General features: G+C 61.6%; 1 protein-coding gene across 15 annotated transcripts; it reads right to left on the bottom strand.

The window, feature by feature from the left end:
* Positions 1-781: 781 nt before the first annotated feature.
* On the bottom strand, positions 782-15925 carry ZNF362 (zinc finger protein 362). 15 transcript variants are annotated; one of them, XM_082777059.1, is made up of 10 exons: positions 15703-15925; positions 13923-13949; positions 13724-13808; positions 4755-4818; positions 4313-4559; positions 3824-4145; positions 3479-3703; positions 2934-3012; positions 2567-2725; positions 782-2480 (listed from the first exon to the last, which is right to left on the bottom strand). In XM_082777059.1, the coding sequence occupies exons 1-10, from the start codon at positions 15908-15910 to the stop codon at positions 2364-2366; spliced, it is 1533 nt and encodes a 510-aa protein (XP_082633185.1). In that variant the 5' UTR covers positions 15911-15925; the 3' UTR covers positions 782-2363. The 15 variants fall into 15 exon arrangements, with proteins under 15 accessions (XP_082633185.1, XP_082633178.1, XP_082633187.1 ...); XM_082777061.1 differs by lacking the exon at positions 15703-15925 and adding an exon at positions 14829-14959 and having other exon boundaries at positions 783-2480; XM_082777054.1 differs by lacking the exon at positions 13923-13949 and adding an exon at positions 10581-10795 and having other exon boundaries at positions 786-2480; positions 15703-15749.
* Between the last annotated feature and the right edge of the window lie 922 nt (positions 15926-16847).

The raw sequence follows: 16847 nt of genomic DNA, 5'->3' as shown, positions 1-16847 counted from the left end.
GGGTGTGCTGCTGGGTGGCAGCCTGGAGGTGACCCTGATACCCCCAAGGGAGCTCAGGAGCTCCTCTCTGGCCCTCATGTCTCTGCTGGAGCCCAAAATGAAGTTGGGACCCAAGGGCAGTCAGCTGCCTGCGTCCCTTCCATGGTGCTGGCAGGCCCCAAAATCCCAGTGCCTGGGGCTGCATCTGCAGGCCCCCAAATCATATGCGCCCTAGACAGGGGGGCCTGGAGCTGGTGTCCTTCGAGCCCGTGGCCATGGTGAGGAGTCCCTGGAGCTGGTGGCTGCGGTAGTGCCGTGTCCCCGGAGCTGGTGGCCATGGAGATGGCAGCCCCAGAGCTGGTGTTCCTGGGGGAGGGTGCCCATGGTGGCCATGAGTCCTGGAGCTGGTTCCTGCGTGGTGCCCCAGCAACGCTGGGCTCTTTGTGTGTCCCCACCTCAGCCCCAAGACCTGTGGGGAGCCCTCTGGGCAGCCACCTGCCAGCCCGTGGTGCTCCGGCCACCCCCGGTCCCCTGGGGTGTCCCCTCAGAAACGAGCTGGTGGCCTTGGGGACACGGCCCCGAGGGTGCCTGTCGGGGTGCTCCACAGCAGCCCCCTCAGCTGCTTTGTTACCCCCCAGCACCACGCTGCCTCCAGGGCCCTGCAGGGCAGGTGGCAGGCGCTGTCCCCAGGTGTCACCAGCTGGGGTGGCACAGGGACCCCAGGACCTGGCCATGGTGTGGGGGGAGACCCCGGGCACCCATCACACACCCACAGCCCGGCCAAAGTTTGCACGTACAGATTTATTAGTAGTTGTTTTTTTTTTTTTTTTTTTTTTTTTCTGTCTTTCACAACAGAGTGATACAAAGAGCAGATTGTTGTTTTGTTTTCTTTTATTCATCTTTTTTTTTTTTTCTTTCAAAACAGGCGCCACTTTGGGGGGTTTCACTCATTTTTCAACAGACCGCAAACGCTCCTGGTGAGGCCACGGCCTCCCCCCAGCTTCTCCGTGAACCACAATGCAAGACAGGGAGGAGGGGGGAGGGTTTTTTTTTTTTTAATTTTCTCTTCTTTTTTTTCCCACTTTTTTTTTGTTTTTTTTTTCCTTTTTTAATAAGGTAGTAACTAGCTCTAGGGACGTGTGGCCTGGATTTCCATCGAGGAAAATAAAAAAAGCCCCAAAACAGGGCAGGGGAAGGGAGGAGGGTGTTAACAGTGTGTATAAGAGGCATATTTACACAGTATTAACATGCTGACAAAAAAGATTACAATATTGAGTATCGTACAACATCGAGTCGGAAACAAGGAACCAGAGGCAGGATGGACACAGGGTGGGGGAAAAAGGCTGCGGGAACTCAAATTAATAAACAGAAGGTAATAAACACCCTGGCAAAACAATGAGTTAAGGCTTAAAAAGTGTATAAAAAAATAACACAGTTAATATCCAAAACGGAACCAAAGAGTACATAATATAGATGAGTTTCTGTCGAGTCTCTCCGCAGGGAGCAGGGCCCCCCCCGGCTCTATACAAGGGTCTATGTACACGCGCCCGGGGCCAGCACAAGGCAAAGCGATGCCCTCCCGCTGCCTTCGGCGCCCTGCGGAGGGGGGGCCGCATCCAGCCCCCCGGGGGCGGCAGAGGCGCGGGGCTCCCCCCACCGGCTTCGCCCCAAAGCCACGCAGCCCCGCACCCAGTGTCCGCCGGGGCCTCTTCTGCTCCCGGCAACGGAGTCCAGCGTGGGAGGAGAGAGCCCAGGGGGAAAACATTGTTAAAAATAAAACCAAAACCAACCGAAGAGTCCCAAGGAGGCAGCGGCCGCCGCGGTGCCCGTCCTGCTGCCGTGCCTGCTCGGCCACGTCCTGCCAGCTCCCCTCTCCAGCCATGGCTCCGAGGGAGAGTCCAGGGGAGGAAGAGGCTGCAGCAGGGGGCCCGAGCCCCTGTTCGCCATCCGGCGCTCATCTTGGTCCGCGGTTCGTTTTGTGTCTTATTTCCTTTTCTGTTTTAGCAGCACCAACTTCTTGGCCAATAAATATATATATATATTTGTATCCAAAATGAGAGACGGGGCAGGGACTAACCAAAGGAGAAGACCCCTTGCCTCCCCTCCCCCCCCCCCCAAAAAAAAACAACACAGAGATTCAAAGTGCTCTGAAACCGTCTTTGGATGTCACCAAACCTGCAGCCCCGGGGGCCAGGCCGGGGGCGTGGGGGCCCGGGCACGTTTCCAAAGCGTGGCCGCATCCACCAGCTCCCCGCCAAGCTGCCAGGGCCGCTTGGCGGGCAGGGGGGTGCGGAGCGGGGGGTCCGGATGTGGCACCACGGCCTCCGCGGGGCCCCCGACAGCAGTGGAGCCGGGAGGGAGGGCGGCCAGCAGGCAGAGCCTGCTTAGATGAGTGAGATTCGCACGGGGATGCCGGGGGACTCCGTCCTTTGAGGTGAGTGCTGGCTCACGAGGTGCTCCACCACGGTATGTTTGGACATGTGCTTCATCAAATAGGTCTCCTGCAGGGCAGACGGAAAGGGTGAGTGGCAAAGATGGGGGTCCATGCCCCCCCCATCCCCCTGGTGCTCCCCACGGCCCCGCTCACCGAGGTATAGGCGCGACCACACATGCTGCAGCAGTAAGCCTTGGCGTGCTTGATGGCATGCGCCGAGAGGTGGATCTGCAGCGAGGCCGAGTCCGTGTATGCCCGGTAGCAGTTCGGGCACTTGTAGGGCTTGTCCTTGTTGTGCTGTCGCTGGTGAGACTGCAAAACAGCGGGCATGAGGAGGGGTTATGGGGCCAGGGGGCCTGGAGAGCCCCAGCAGCCACAGGCATCGGGTCCCAGCCCCGCAACAGTGCTGCCCCGCAACAGTGCTCCCTGTTCCGAGCCCTCCCCGTGGTTCAATCCCTGGGGGTGGGGGGAGGTATTCAGGGCTCTGTCCCCACTCCCGTGATTTCCCCAGAGTGCTGACCTGGAGGTTGGAGAGTTGTGTGAACGCCTTTTCGCAGCCAGGGTGCGGGCACTTGTAGGGTCTGTCACCGGTGTGAATTCTGAGCCAGAGACAGGTGAAACAGGAGGGGGACAAGTCAGTCTGCCGCCCCCAGCAAGGCTGGGAAGCTCCCGCCACCCTCACCCCCTGCAAAGCCCCCGGCACCCACCGGGGCAGACGCTGCTCCCACACTAGGTGGGAGAAGCACAGCTGGGGACAGCGATGGCCACACGCCTCTGCTTCAACGGAACTGCAAGGTCAGCGCCTTGCCAGGTGACAGGGGGCCCAAGGGGGCACAGGTGAAAGGGGAGACCCCGGGGCTGAGACCCAAAGAGTTGAGGGACAGGCAGGGGGGCTGGAGGCTGCAGCTAGGGATGAGGAAGGTGGGGCGGTGATCAGGGAGGTGCAGATGAGGAAGATAGCACATGCCGAGTGCACACCCAACCCCACCAGGGAAAAATGGGCTGAAGGGACACCCCAAACCCCATGCGGACCTCCCCAGCCCCTCAGGGATGCCGTGCCGTCACCTGGTGTGCTGCTGGAGGTGGGACAGCTGGCGGAAGGACTTCTCGCAGTACGAGCAGTGGTACGGCTTCACGCCCAGGTGGATGCGCAGGTGCTGGGCCAGGTAAGAGGCATTGGCGAAAGATTTGGAGCAGTGGGGGCACTTGTGGGGCTTGGCCTCTGTGTGTGACTTGGAGTGGATCTGCATCTCTGACTTGGTGAAGAACGTCAAGGGGCAGACCTTACACCTGGAGGGGGAGAGCACCGCAGAGGCCGGGCTGGGGCAGGACGCCGTGCCAGGCCCCTCTGCTGCACCCCCACGCCTGCGGCACGGCCGGGCGCCCCGGCTCCCAGCGGGTGCTGCCTACCTGTACGTCTTCCCCTCTTTGGCGGTCTCCCCCGAGGCCAGAATGGGGTAGGGAACCACAAGGACGGGCGGCCCCGAAGGGTTTTCCGCCTTGATCTTCTTGCGGCCCCGCTCTGTCTTGGGTGCCCCCAGCAAGCTGTGGCCCTGGATTGTCTTTATGGAGTCGAGGAGGGGCGGGCTGGTGATTCCTGAGATAAGGGTGGGCGAGGAGGCGATGAGGCGGCTCTGGCTGGTGGAGGTGGGGGTGGAAGGGGTGGTGGTGCCCGTGCCTGTGCTGGACTCAGAAGTGCTGACCGCGGGCGCACGGGAGGCCAGCCCCAACCCTGGCAGGCAAAGAAAGGCAGGCGTTAATGCCCACCCCGCTCCCTTCTCTCACAGCCCACTGCTGTGTCCGAGCATCCCTACAGACAGTAGGGTCCCAAAACAGGGACTCCTCAATTCCTCAAGCCCCTCCTGTGCTGCTGGGGGCCACCGATGCCTGTGTGGGTACCTGTGACAGTGCTGGTGGCCGGCCGAGCGTGCAGGGCCACATCAGGCTGGGGGACAGCTTGCGGGTGCAGGCCTGGGACTTGCTGCAGCTTGGGGAGGGACATGATGGACTGGCTGCTTTCGGCAGGCGAGGGGGGCACCAGGAGGGGCTGCTGGGAGGCCACGGAGGTGGGGGGCAGGTGCGGGGGACGGATCTTTTCTGCCATCAGCTGCTCCTTGATTTTGTTGATCAGGACGAGGTTGTCCAGCTGCCAGGGGAACAAAGCAGGGAGAAGGTGAAGGGTGAAGGAGCCAGGGCCCCCAGGACTGAGCACAGGACTGGCTCTAACAAGCCTTCCCCAGGTGTACCCCAACCTGTCCACCCCTTCCCACATCCCCACGTCCATCTGTCCTCCCTCCTCCCCAAAAACCCATCCTGAGGCATGGCGCTGTGGGGGTCTTACCTGGCTGGGCATGGTGGGAGGAGGTGGCCAGAAGTAGGGGTTGTTGAAGCGAGGCTCCGCCATCCTGCGGGGAGACACAGGCGTGTTACGGGGCGGCAGCAGCCAGCACGGCTCCTTCCCACCTCCCTGCAGGGCCGTGCGGGCAGGGGACGGGTCTGGCCCTTCCTGACCCAACAGCATTCACCCGCTGGCCTCTCAGGGTGAAGGAGCCCCCAAGCTCTGCACCTCTCCCCAGCGCTGCAATTTGCCACGGGACTCGAGCCGCAACCGTGGCATGAGGCCGACAAACCCCCAAATCCCCGGAGAAGCATCTCTGCGTGCACGCGCGCTCCGCAAGCACTGAGCCATGCCACCATGCTGCAAAAGGCTCTTTTAGGAGCACATCTGATAACAACGTGACTTCCAGGCGACGGTTTCCTAGAAAAGCCTTCAAGGAGGAGAGGAAGCAGGGAGAAGGGAGTGGAGCAGGAACCCCGGGGCCACCAGCAGCTCATTTGCCATGCAGAGCACATTGCCAGGGGATGAGCAGCCACACCAGAACGCTCCCAGGCAAAATCTGACCACGTTGGTGGCCACCAGGCACCTGCTGGGGCTCCCACAGCGCTGCCCACAAACCCCTGGTGCCCACGCAGGGCCGGGGCAGCAGGGACACAGCTTGCCTTGGGGCGAAGCTTGGTGAGGGCTGGGGGAGCTGTGAAGGACTGCGGGTGGCAACGCCCCGGCTGTAAAAGAGGGCAGGGAACAGGCAGGGCCTGTTTGCATGGCTGCAACCTCACCGCTGTCCTCCCAGCTGCAAATTCCTGCAGGGTCACGGCAGCCCTGAGCATCCGCCTGCCTCCGAGACCCCCACAACAGCAGCAAGCACCCAGTGCTGGGGGATGCAGGGTGCAGTTTGGCAGAGAAGAGGGAATAAAAGGGTTGAGCACATCACAGGCTTGTAATGCCTCCCGGCGAGGCCCCAGATCCCTCAAGCCCTGGAGGTATTAAGGCTGCTCCCCTGGTACCTCAAGGAGGGGTTGCAAGTGCCAGAGGTGGACGGGATGCAGCTTTGGTGCAGGCACAGGACACGGAGCAAGGCACACGCACAACAGTGGTGGCATCAGACCCAAAGCCCAGCCCAGGCTGAAAGAAAAACCAAACCCAAGACCAAGCGAAATGACCTACAACAGCCATAAGCAGCTCAGCTCCTGGAAAGCCCCGCTGCAGTGGGGCTGGGAGATTTATAGAGACGCTAAACACTTCGGAAAAATTAATTCTAAATCCATCTTTGGTTAATAGAAAACATCTGAATGGGGACGGCAAGAAAATGACAACAACGTAATAGCCTGACATAAACAGGCATGAAACCAGCCCAGCAGACCTCGGCAGGGGCATGTTTAGGGGTAAGCATTTAAGAGGCCCCAGTGAAACGTAAAGGAGGGCTCCTTGGGGACAGCCAAGGGGACGCGCAGCCTCTCGCAGGATCTGAGCATGCTGATTCCTCTCTCCCAGATATCAAACACTGATAAATGAAGCCTGTGCTGTTGTCAAACACACCATGTACGGGTATTTTCTTTGCACCCAAGATTGGAGCAACCAAATAAACCCCTCATGTCTGTGCACAACGGCCAGGGGAGCCTGAACCGATCGGCCACACAGGAACGGAGACATTAACGCACAATCGGAGCCTCCTCAGCGCCTTCCCCAGCTCACCAGGTGAGGAAGCTGCCGGGAGGTGACCTCCATTTGGAATATAAACCAGGCCACGGCCGGGATCCTGCGGCAGGGAGAAACCAGACTAACACGGACCCCAGCCCCGCAAGCATCCCCAGGGCTAGCAGCAGCCTCTGAGTGCTTCACGAGAGGCTGCAAGCCCCCAGCGGAGGGCCAGGAGCTCTGAGTGCACCAAAACGATGCCTGCGCAGGGCAGGAGTGGCAAGGTCCCCGCTGGGACAGCGGCATGTGTCTGTGACCCAGCCTCGCTCGCCCGCTGCCCATCTGTCACATTAACGCACCTCAAAATCTACAGCCAGGGCCGTGGTGGCACTGCAGTCCCTGTCCCAGGGCAAAGTGTGTCCCCAGATGTCTACGGGTGGCAGGAAGCGGGCACGAGATGGAAGGAGGGCAGGACCGGCTGGGGAAACTGAGGCACAGATGGGGACCCAACATCCTTCTCGATGCAGAGCTGCAGTGCCCAGGTCCTGCACTGCATCTCACGGGAACGCAGACCTACCCGGCAGCGGCAGCTTTAGCCTCACAGCACCAAGGGCTGTTCGTCCACGACCCCCAGCCTCCTGGCGAAGCACCATGCTGAAGCCAGCAAGCACCCAGCACCTCCCACCCGCCCGCCTCGCCGATGCATCCTGCCCCGGAGAGGTGCCGGCACGGGGCCGAGGCGCGAGATGCATCGGTCACAGGTCAGCCCAGGGCACAGCCACGTCCCCGCCGGCCACAGGGCTGGGGAAATGCGTCTGCCCGTAGCAAAGGAAGTGCGGCAGCGGGAACGGGGAGAGGAACTGGCTGGCGGGGATGTGACGACAAGCTCCAGGCGGGCAGAAACTGCCTGCCAGTGAGCACAAGGGGCTGGGAGCTGCAGACAGGTCCAGGCCCACAGACCCTGTGGGGCCGTAAGACCACAGACCGGGCTCAGCAACTGCCTGGGCACCACAGCATCCCGGCTGGGTTTGCGTGGAAATTTCCTTCCCTGCCTCAAACCACTGCGTTTTGCCTTTCTTCCAGCTGCCCACACACCAGATTTTGGCTTTTTAAGGCAAACGTTTCAAGTGAAGGTGGACCTGCATCGGGAACCGACAGCCTCCAAAACCTGCCTCGGAAACATCGGTGCTTGCCTCCCTCTCACATCCCTCACCTGCTTTCACAGGGATGCCCACAGCATCCCCAGGGCACCCAGTGCTGACATTGCCACGAGCTCACTCCCCATGCCACTCACCCCACTGCACTTTTATTGAGGTGCCCCCGCCCCAACTCCTGCTCCCCAGCCCCGCTTCCCTCCCAGTCAGGGTGTCTCCAGGGACCTGGAGCTGGGGGCCAGGACGGGAGCTGCTCGTGAAGAGCCTTGAACAGGATGTCCCAGCTCACTCTGCACTCTGGCAGGTCAGGGCACCCCGGACCAAAGCAGACCGGATGCTTGCAATATCCCTAAACGTGATTTTTGCATATTCTGTCCGTTTGCCAGGTTTACCTCTCTCATCTGCACAGGCAGAGCCGTGCAGAGGGACCAGGAGCCCTGCCCCGTGCCACGTCTGCAGAAATACAAAGGCGAAGTGCTGCAGCTGTTCAGGAAGGTAACCCACGGGTTACACACATCGCTGCTTGGCACACACAGGGGACTCTGGTGTCCCCAGGACGGGGGGATGTTGGCAGCCCCTGCAAGCACCCTGGGCACCGCCGCGCAGGAGGACAGCAGCCAGCAAGAGGAGAGACCAGGCCAAAAGAGGACGTTGTGGCAGGGAAAAACCCTCGTGATGAAGGCAGGAAGGAAAGAGGGCAGCGGGCAGGCAGGGAGGCCCCGTGTTCCCCTGCCACGGCCAAGCACCCCGACACAGCCACAGGCCAGCTCCCCCGGCTCAAACCGCACCATCACAGCTCGGCCGGCGGCCACCCCACGGCGTGGGAAGCTGAAATGCCCCTTCGATCCTTGCCGGGCTGGAGCGGGAAAACAGGAAGCCAGAGCTATGATTAGAAAAGGTTTTTTGGAGCCGACCCAGGGAGCTGCTCCTCTGTCCTCACAGCAGGTGCCCTGTGGCCTCCGTCCTTCCCGCCCGTCTGTCCGCCCGCCCGCCCCTCGCCCATCCTGATGGCGTGCTCAGAGTGGGCTCCACCGGAGCTGGGGGCTCTCTGCACAGACCATGCGAAGCCACGGCCGCACTGCGAGCACTCAGACTGCTGGCGTGGCCCCGGACGGTCCCTGCACAGCCCCGTGTGGCGCTGGCCAAGCCGGGAGCTGCACACACTGCTGCAGACAGGCCTCATCCTGCTGCGGGGACCCGACGCAGTACCCAGCCTGGTGCAGGCACTCAGCTGAATGCTTCAGTCGGATGTATCCCGCCTCCCCAGGGAGAAGGGGCTCTCATGGCCCTGGGCACCTCTGCTTCAAGCGCAGACACGGCACACGGTCCTGTTGGTCACCCCAGGTCACCGCCTCCCTGCCGGTACCGGAGCCGTGCTGTCCGACACACGGAATGCCGTGAGCACAAGGAGCTCAGAGGGGGCTGTGGAAACCCACCCAGCACTGCCCCAAAAGCCTTGAGCTCTGTCCCTGGTTCCTTGTCCTTGGTTCCTTGTCCCATTGTTGAGCTGTAAATCTGGTGGGGAGTCTGCCAGGAACCAGCCTCTCCGCTGAGTGCCCTATGCTCTTCACGCTCTCGTTGTAGGGTTGCTTATGAACAACAAGCTTCTCCCTTCGTTTTGCAAGTCAAACTTTCATTTGCTCAAAAAATGAAGACCCCAGTGCACCCTAAAACAGCCACAGGGAGGAAGGCATGAATATTCCCCGTGTCCCTCCCTCCCTCTCCACCTGAGAAGGGCTTATTAAATAATGAGGCTGCTGTAGTAGTCAAAACCGTGTTTGCAGCTCTACAAACCTGACCAGAATAAAGAGGAAAGAAACAGTTGTTGTGCCAAAAAAAATCCCTATTCCTGTCCCAACTTAATTTTATAAATTGTGCAGCATTTTGTCTGGAGCGGAGAAACTGCTTCCCCTCTCTCAGGGCTGGAGTGGCACAGGCTGAGCTCAGATAGCTGGGGGAGGGGGCTGGAGGGGATAAAAAGCAGATGGAAAAAATATATAAACTCCCTTTTTCTATATTCTCAGCTAACTATGAAAAATGGAAGCTGACACACAGCAGAAAAAAAAAAAATCCATTAAAATGGAAATTATGAAAGGTGGGGAATACTGCAGCACGTCTCCCCCTGGCTCTGCAGGACACACCAGGCTGCCCACAGGGATGTTTGCAGCCCCAGGGTCGCGTTAGGGCTGTCTTGCCCCCTCCGTTTTTTTTGGCCAGGCAGGAGGAAAAACCCTGGGCAACAGCTTCCCTACATCACAGAGAGGGTCTGCGCAGCCCAAGCGCCGTGCCACACAATGCCATGCAGGGAGGAGAGCGGGGCCATGCGCCCTCCCTCGGGCACCGATGCCCCATCCCCAGGCACCGACACGGCCCTCGGCCCTCGTGACACAGAAGGTTGTCCCCAGCGTCCCTAAGGGCAGGGCTGGGCACAAGGCAGGCGGATAGGACAGTGTGCCACGGAAAGAGGTGCTGCGAAGGCGAAGAAGGCATCGCGGCCGCCCAAGGGGGCTCCACCGGTGCCAATCCTGGCTCAGGCGCGAGAGCAGCGCTGGCCAGTGGCACAGCCGGAGCTGTCGCACGGGGAAGGACGGCGGGGGGACGCCTGGGAGAAGGGAGTAGAAAGAGCAAGCAGCAGATGTGCAGAGCAGCAAGGCCTGGTGAAGGGGGCCAGGGACGCCTGGGGCCACAGGCTGAGCCCCAACCCGCCCTTGTCGGCCCGGAGCCATGAGCCTGGTACCCGAGGGGAGCGCCTGACCCGGAGCATCGCCACTACAGACCTGCTGCCGCCCAGATGAAGCCAGCACAGCTCAGCTGCCCTAAAATCACCTCTGCACCCACGGGGAAGGAAGAGAGCATGAAAAGCTGGCAAGCCGGGGAAGAGGCCCGGGTGGAAGGGGACGAGGGGAAGGGAGAGGCGCCATGGCAGAGCGAGGCCCGGGGCCACGTGGAGGGGAAGGGGTGCGCAGGCGGCTGCAGCAAGGGGCTGGCGGTGGCCCGGCAGAGACAAGACATGGTGCACGCCGTGTTTGGTACTCACAGGCTGGCCTCAGAAGCCAGATGGCCGCAGCTGCCTGGGGAGACGTGTCGATGAGGCTCCAGATTGATGGAGGTAGATGATGGCACGGGTGGGTACAAGCGCCAGGCCCCGGAGCTCACTATAGCCTTCCAACTTCCTACCAAACTGCCGCTAAGTCAAGCTACAGTTCTCTAGGGAACGCCTCTACTTTGGCAGCCCTCTCTGTCTCGCCTTCGCTGAAATAAAAAGAAACAAGAGATTCTTTTCACGGACGCGGCACAGCACCGCCGCAAGAAGGGTTAGCTCCCGGGTACCGGCGCCGCTTCAACCCTGCGGCCGGCTGCAGGACAGCCAGCGAGCGGCCACGAACAGACCCGGCACCAGGTACGGGCGGCAAACAGGGTGAGGGGAGGCAAGGGAGGGATCAGGGGTGACCCGAGCGGCAGCCGGCATGCCTGAATATCGCGGAGTGCCATCGACCAAGCTAGAAGCCAGTCCCTCCACCAGCGCAGCCTCGCTCTCCCAAGCAGGGTCCCCGGGCAGCGAGCATCGGTTTGGGCAGCAAGCTGGGAGCGGAGCAGCGAGCGCAGGGCGGCTGCAGGCAGCTGGGTGCCCGGCACAGGGCGGCGCGAGCCCCCGCAGCCCCAGGTGGCATGGCAGGCAAGAGACAAGGGCTCCAAGGCGCTGGTCACAATCACACCGTTGAGGGGGACGCGGTGGGGGACGTGGGACCTGCGTCCTTGGCGTCTCCTCTCGATCCCTTTGCTGGCTCTCTGTCCAGCCTCGTGCCATCCCACCCCCCAACAGCATTCTGTGCCAGTGTCTGCATGGGAGCAGAACCCAGCTCTGCCCCACATTCTGCCTCATTTTCCCCCAAAAGCATGAGGCCACTGCCTTTCTCCCCTTGCAAACCCATCTCTGCCAGGGTAAGGGGCCAGCAAGGGGCAGCGCGGGCTCCCCGTCCTTCCACCCATGCAGCTGGCAATGGGCAGAAGCCGGCCTGCGTTTCCACAGGATGCGTGCAAGCAGCATTCGCCCAGAGCAGGAGTTTTTCGAGAGAAACCAAGGGCCCCTCTGCAAAAACCCCAGCCCAGAGCCGCCGGGCGGGAAGCAGCATCAAAGCTGCCCGCCTGCCGCAGGGGCCGCCGCGCCGTGCCAGCGCGCCGTGCCTGGGCGGGCTCCCTGTGCCGGGGAACGCTCCGTTCCACTTCCAGCCTGGGGGACCATCCCGCGTGGGCCCTGCACCCACAGCCCCCAGCCCGGATTTTCCTCAGCAGGAAGAATTTACCCCAAGGCGGAGGCAGCAGAACGTGAGCCGGGGAAGCAGGAACAACACAAGAAACCTGGGGCAGGCAGCTCAGAAATCCCCATCCAGCGCTCGCTCAGAGAGGAGCGGCTCAGGGGATCGTGTGCCAGAAGAATTCACCCAAGATGGAACCAATTAAACCCCACGTTTCCGCCCCCCGAAGGGCTGTAACTGGTGTTTCTCATTCAGATTTCCTTCCCCGAGCAAAACCAACAAAAGCCCAAGAGCGGCTGAGCAGAAAACCCCATGCCAGCCCAGCAGGGCCGGGGGCGCCGGGAAGGGGCCCCACGGGAAGGGGTGCGTGGACGCCAGGGTGGGTCAGAGGAGCCAAGCATGTGCCAGCGCTTCCACAGGGGAACCGGGTGTGCAGCAGGGAGAGCGCCCTGGCACCAAGGGCTGGCCCTCAGAGCCGGGTCTGAGCCCCGCTTTCTGCCTGCGGCACCCAGGGCAAAGCGGGGAGCCCCAAATCCCAGAGGAGCCCACGCCCAGCAAGGAGAGAGCAGACGCCCAACGGCCAAATGGAGTCACTGGGGGCCCGAGTGCCACTCTGCCGCCCAGGGCGACTTCCCCAGCATGGGGGGCTTCCACAGCCCCCTGCGTCCAGAAGGAAGAAGGAATCGGTGCAAAGCAGACGGGGAGAGCCGCCAAGGCAACCCGCTTCACTTTGAAAGCCGTGTCATTGGAGACCACCGTGGCAAACCGGTGGGATCGGACAGCCAGGTCTCAGCCCATCCAACCAGACGGGCAGCAAGAGGGCACAGGGCAGCACTCCCAAAAAGTGAGGGGAGAGCCGCCTGCACAAGGACAAGCCAAGGAAGCCAGCAGAGAAGACCCCAAAGCCTGGGATTACAACCCCAGCACCAGCGGTGTGCACTTCCGAGGGCAGAGGGGACACGAGGACAAGCAGGACCTGCGCAGCCCAGTGAGGCAGCGTTACACAGGGCCAAGCCACACCACTGGGAGCCACCGAAGGGGACGTGGGGCTGCAAGGGGGCTAATGGGGACGGCGGGTAGGGGTGGCCTGCATGGGACCCCGGTGCCCGTGGGGCGATGCTCACGCCACGATGCCAAACGGAGCCAGTCCCACAGCTGGTGCCACCACCAAACCCACATCCCCAAACAGCCCCTGGAGCTGGCGGGGGCTGCCTGCTCCACCAGCCCGTGTCCCCACAGATACAGCCACCCCCAAAAGGGACCGCGCACCATCCCAGCACCCTGCAAGCCAAAATCTGCACCCGCAGCCCACCATGCTCCAACAGGGCCCGACCAGCCAGACCCCGCACTGCAGTAAGGGGGTTCGGGGGTGCTAAGAGCCCCGCAAGCAGCCAGGTGACACCCGGCATGTGTGCAGGGCTGCTGTGACAGCTGGGGACACTGAGGCACGGGCGGCTGAGCAGAGGCTTGCCCCAAGGCCAGGCGAGGAGGCAGCAAAGCGTTTCCCTCCTCCCAGCCCCACAACACAACCTCTGCGTACACATGCACTTGTCATAACACCTCCACCACCAGCCGATGATCCACATTTTTTCAAGAGGGAGGGGGTAGAAAAAAGAGGATTTTTAAGGGAGAAAAGATCATTTTGCGCATATTAAGCACAGGTATTTCAAATCCAGCTTTCGCCCTGAGAATGGAAATTCAAAGCGTTCGGACTTACGCCGTGAGCGGGGTCCCCATCGTGCTGGCTGTGTCCAGCGAGCGGCCGTCCCCTCCCTGCGCCCTCCCCGTGGGCAGGCGGCCCCAGGCTCACCCCGCGGGGCCCCGCTCTCCGGGCTCCTCGGGGAGGGCCAGGACATGCCCCCGCTCCCAGACCCGCACGGACAGATCATTTTCCAGTTCCCCTCGAGAAAGCCGGCATGCCCACCTCTGAGAGTACTGGCGTTGCTTCCCCTTATCCGCGTCCATCTCCAGATCTAGCTGGGAACTGGTGCTGCACGCGGGGCGTTTTTCTACGGGGGACAAGGAGGACAACTTCACACACCCCAAAAACACAGACAGCCCCCGACACGCGAGCTCCGGGAGAGGCAGAGTGGAGGAACAAAAGCGAAGTGGTTCCCACCTACCCAACCCGTGGGAACGTGGGTTTTTTCCTGAAAGTAGACAAAAAGAAAAGCAACGTTTTTATGCCGGGGAGCACTGGGCAGGGGGAGTTGTCCTGCCCCGGCGTCACCGCGTTTCACCCCGAAGCTGCCTGCGAATCCGAGGCACGGGGAGCTGGCTGGAAGCGCGGGGCCTAAATCCATCCCCTCGCCCCAGACCCTCCGCCTCTCTGCAAACTGCACGCCGGGAGGGGCTGAAAACTTTTACCTCTCCTCTAAAATATCACTTTAATTTCAAAGGCCTCGGGGCTGGCTTGGCCACCAGCGGCTGGAATGAGCAGGCGAAAGCCCCACTCGTCCTCCCCACGCGTGCCGGATTAAAAAGCACGCTTGTTGTCCGAATAATCGCGACGCGGGGCCAAGAAAGGAGCATCCCCACGGCAGCGTCCTCGCCGCCGGCTCAGAGAAAGAAAAAGGCAGATTAATCATTCCTGGGCAAAAACGCATCCTCTTGCTCCCAGCTTAGCCGCGGCCACTCCGGCTCCCAGCTCCGGCCCAGCGTGGCCGGGAGATTATGGATGTATAAATAGTATATGCATCCACACGCTAACACAAGGCTAAATATATATGGCCAGAAAGACACACAGACCTCTCTAGGCACCACCAAGCAAATTTGGGTCCCTTTCTAAAGCTGCAGCTTCCACATTCCTGCCAAAGCGCGATACAAAATATTCCCCCATTAAAACCTTCCAGCCAGCCAGACCACTTTCGAGACAAAAACCGGTTAATAGGAAAAGAAGGGAAAGGGAGGAGGGGGGGGTTGGGGAAGGAATAAATAAATAAATAAATAAATAAGCAGCCTCCCCCCCCCCTTCTTCCGCCACCCCGTGCAGAAAAAAAAAAAAAGGCAAAAAAAAAAAAAAAGGCAACCAGAAAAAAAAAATAAGCCGAGCCCCCATGCAACATCCACAGCTCCTCTCCGACCACCACCGGCACAAAAATAGGTACGTTCGGCTGCAATTAACTTTTCCATTAGACCATCCAGAGGGAGAAAAAGAGAAAATCCAGCAAAGCGGGCATTTTCCTGGCTGCCCCCCCCTTCCTCCTCCTCCTCCTCCTCCTCCTCCCCCGCCGCCCGGGAAGGGGGGGGGGGCACGCAGGGGGGCGCCCCCCTCGGAAAAAAAAAATTTAAAAAAATAAAAAAAAAAAACAAGGCGAGAAAAAGCGTCGAAAAAGGCGAAGTTTGGCGTTAAGTGAAGTTGAAATCCTCGACCTGCCCTGGCGGAGCCGGAGCGGCGGCGGCGGGCGGGGGGCCGCGGCGGGGCGGGCTGCGGGCGAGCCCCGGCCCCGCCGCAGACAAAAAGGCCGGGGCGGAGGGAGGGGAGCGGCCCCGCTCCGTGCCCCCTCCGCCGCCCCGCCGCCTCTCCCACATTCTCAGACAGTTTTATTAAAATTCGCAGACAAAAGAAAAACAAAAATGGCAGCCCGGCTTATTTTTAACACAGGACGGGGACGCCATATTCTGCAGATCTGCGAAAAAAAAAAAAAAAAAAAAAATTAAAAAAAAATGATAAAAGGAGGAAAAGCGGCGGCGCGGCCCCACACCGCGGTGCCCCCCCCCGGCCCCCCCCCGGCCGGTGTTTACCGGAGGCTCGCACCCGGGAGGCGGGCTGGGGTGGGTTTTTTTTTTTTTGGCTTTTTTTTTTTTTTTTTTTTCGAAGCACCCGGGTTGAATGCGGGAGAGGAGAAGGAGGAGGGGGAAAAGAGGGAAAAAAAAAAAAAAAAAAAAAGACACTTCCTATACCAACAGCCATGCTCCCGCCAGCCGCGGTCCCGCCGGCGCTCCGCCGCACGGAGGAAAATGGGCGCCCCCGCGCCTCCGCCCGCCCCCGCGTCCTCCTCCGCCCGCCCAGGCTCCGGGCCGCGGGGCCGGCACCGGGCCCCCCTGCCCGGCCGGGACCGCCCCCCCGCCGCGGCCCCGGCTCCAGCCCCGGCCCCGGCCCCGGCGCCATGGCGGCCCCGGCGGGGGAGGCGCGGGATGGGCCCGGCGGGCGGCGGGGCCTGGCCGGCGGTGCAGCGGCTCGGGGAGGCCGTGGGGCTGCGCGGCTTTCCGCAGCCCCCGGTCCCCTCCTCGCCCCCCGGTTCCCCTCAGCACCCCTGGTTTGCAGCCCCCAGCCTCCTCAGACCCCTCAGCATCCCCCGTTCCCGTCAGCACCCCCAATTCTCGGCCCCCGGTCCCTTCTTGACCCCCCAGTTCTCCTCACCCCCCAGCTCTCCTCAGTGTCCCCCAGTTCCCCTCAACACCCCCGGATTGTTGCCGTCAGGTGCCCTCAGCACCCCTCGGTCCCTTCATGGCCCCGCAGTTCCCAGTGCCCCCCATTCCCTGCAGCATCCCCTGGTTCACAGCCCCCACGTCTCCCCAGCACTCCCCAGTTCCCCTCTGCCCCCAGTTCCCTTCATCGCCCCCCAAGTTGCCCTCAGCCCTCCCAGTTGTCCTCAGTGCCCCTGGCTCGTAGCCCCCCAGGTCTGCTCAGCCCCCTCACTGCCCCCTGTTCTCCTCAGTCCACCCAGGTCTCCTCAGCACCCCCAGTTCTCTTCAGCTGCCCCGGTTCTCTCAGGCCCCCCCTCTCCAGCTCTCCTCAGCCCCCACGTGCCCCCCAGGTCTCATCACCTTGGTTCTCCTCAGCCCCCAGTCCCTTCAGCCCCCTTCTGACTCTGCAGCCCCACGGCCCCCTTTTGGGGTTCCCCCCTCCTCAGCCCCAACCCATCACTGGATCTCCTCACCCCCCCCCCCACAGCCCCCTTTGTGGGTCCCCTCAGGGTCTCTGCCCCCACGTTTCACCCCCTGGCCCTCCCTGTGTCTCCCCGGTCCTGCAGGGACCTCTATCTGCCCCAGCCCCTCCTGGCATCCCCCGGCCCCTCTCTGCTCCCCCAGCCCTGTGTCTCCTG

This window comes from Aythya marila (assembly GCF_965140915.1).
Source record: "Aythya marila genome assembly, chromosome: 21".
In the NCBI taxonomy this organism is placed as follows: domain Eukaryota; kingdom Metazoa; phylum Chordata; class Aves; order Anseriformes; family Anatidae; genus Aythya; species Aythya marila.
The sequence above is the reverse complement of the archived record's forward strand: the minus strand, read 5'-3'. Positions and strand labels throughout refer to the sequence as shown.

What these genes read in the sequence shown, in the direction of transcription:
- ZNF362 (XM_082777052.1), bottom strand. Translation starts at nt 15,910, where the DNA reads ATGGCGCCGGGGCCGGGGCCGGGGCTGGAGCCGGGGCCGCGGCGGGGG. An exon ending in CTCCCACCATGCCCAGCCAG is followed by an intron (nt 4,560 to 4,754) that starts GTAAGACCCCCA and finishes TTCCCCTGGCAG; the next exon opens with CTGGACAACCTCGTCCTGAT. An exon ending in GTGGTCGCGCCTATACCTCG is followed by an intron (nt 2,481 to 2,566) that starts GTGAGCGGGGCC and finishes TCTGCCCTGCAG; the next exon opens with GAGACCTATTTGATGAAGCA.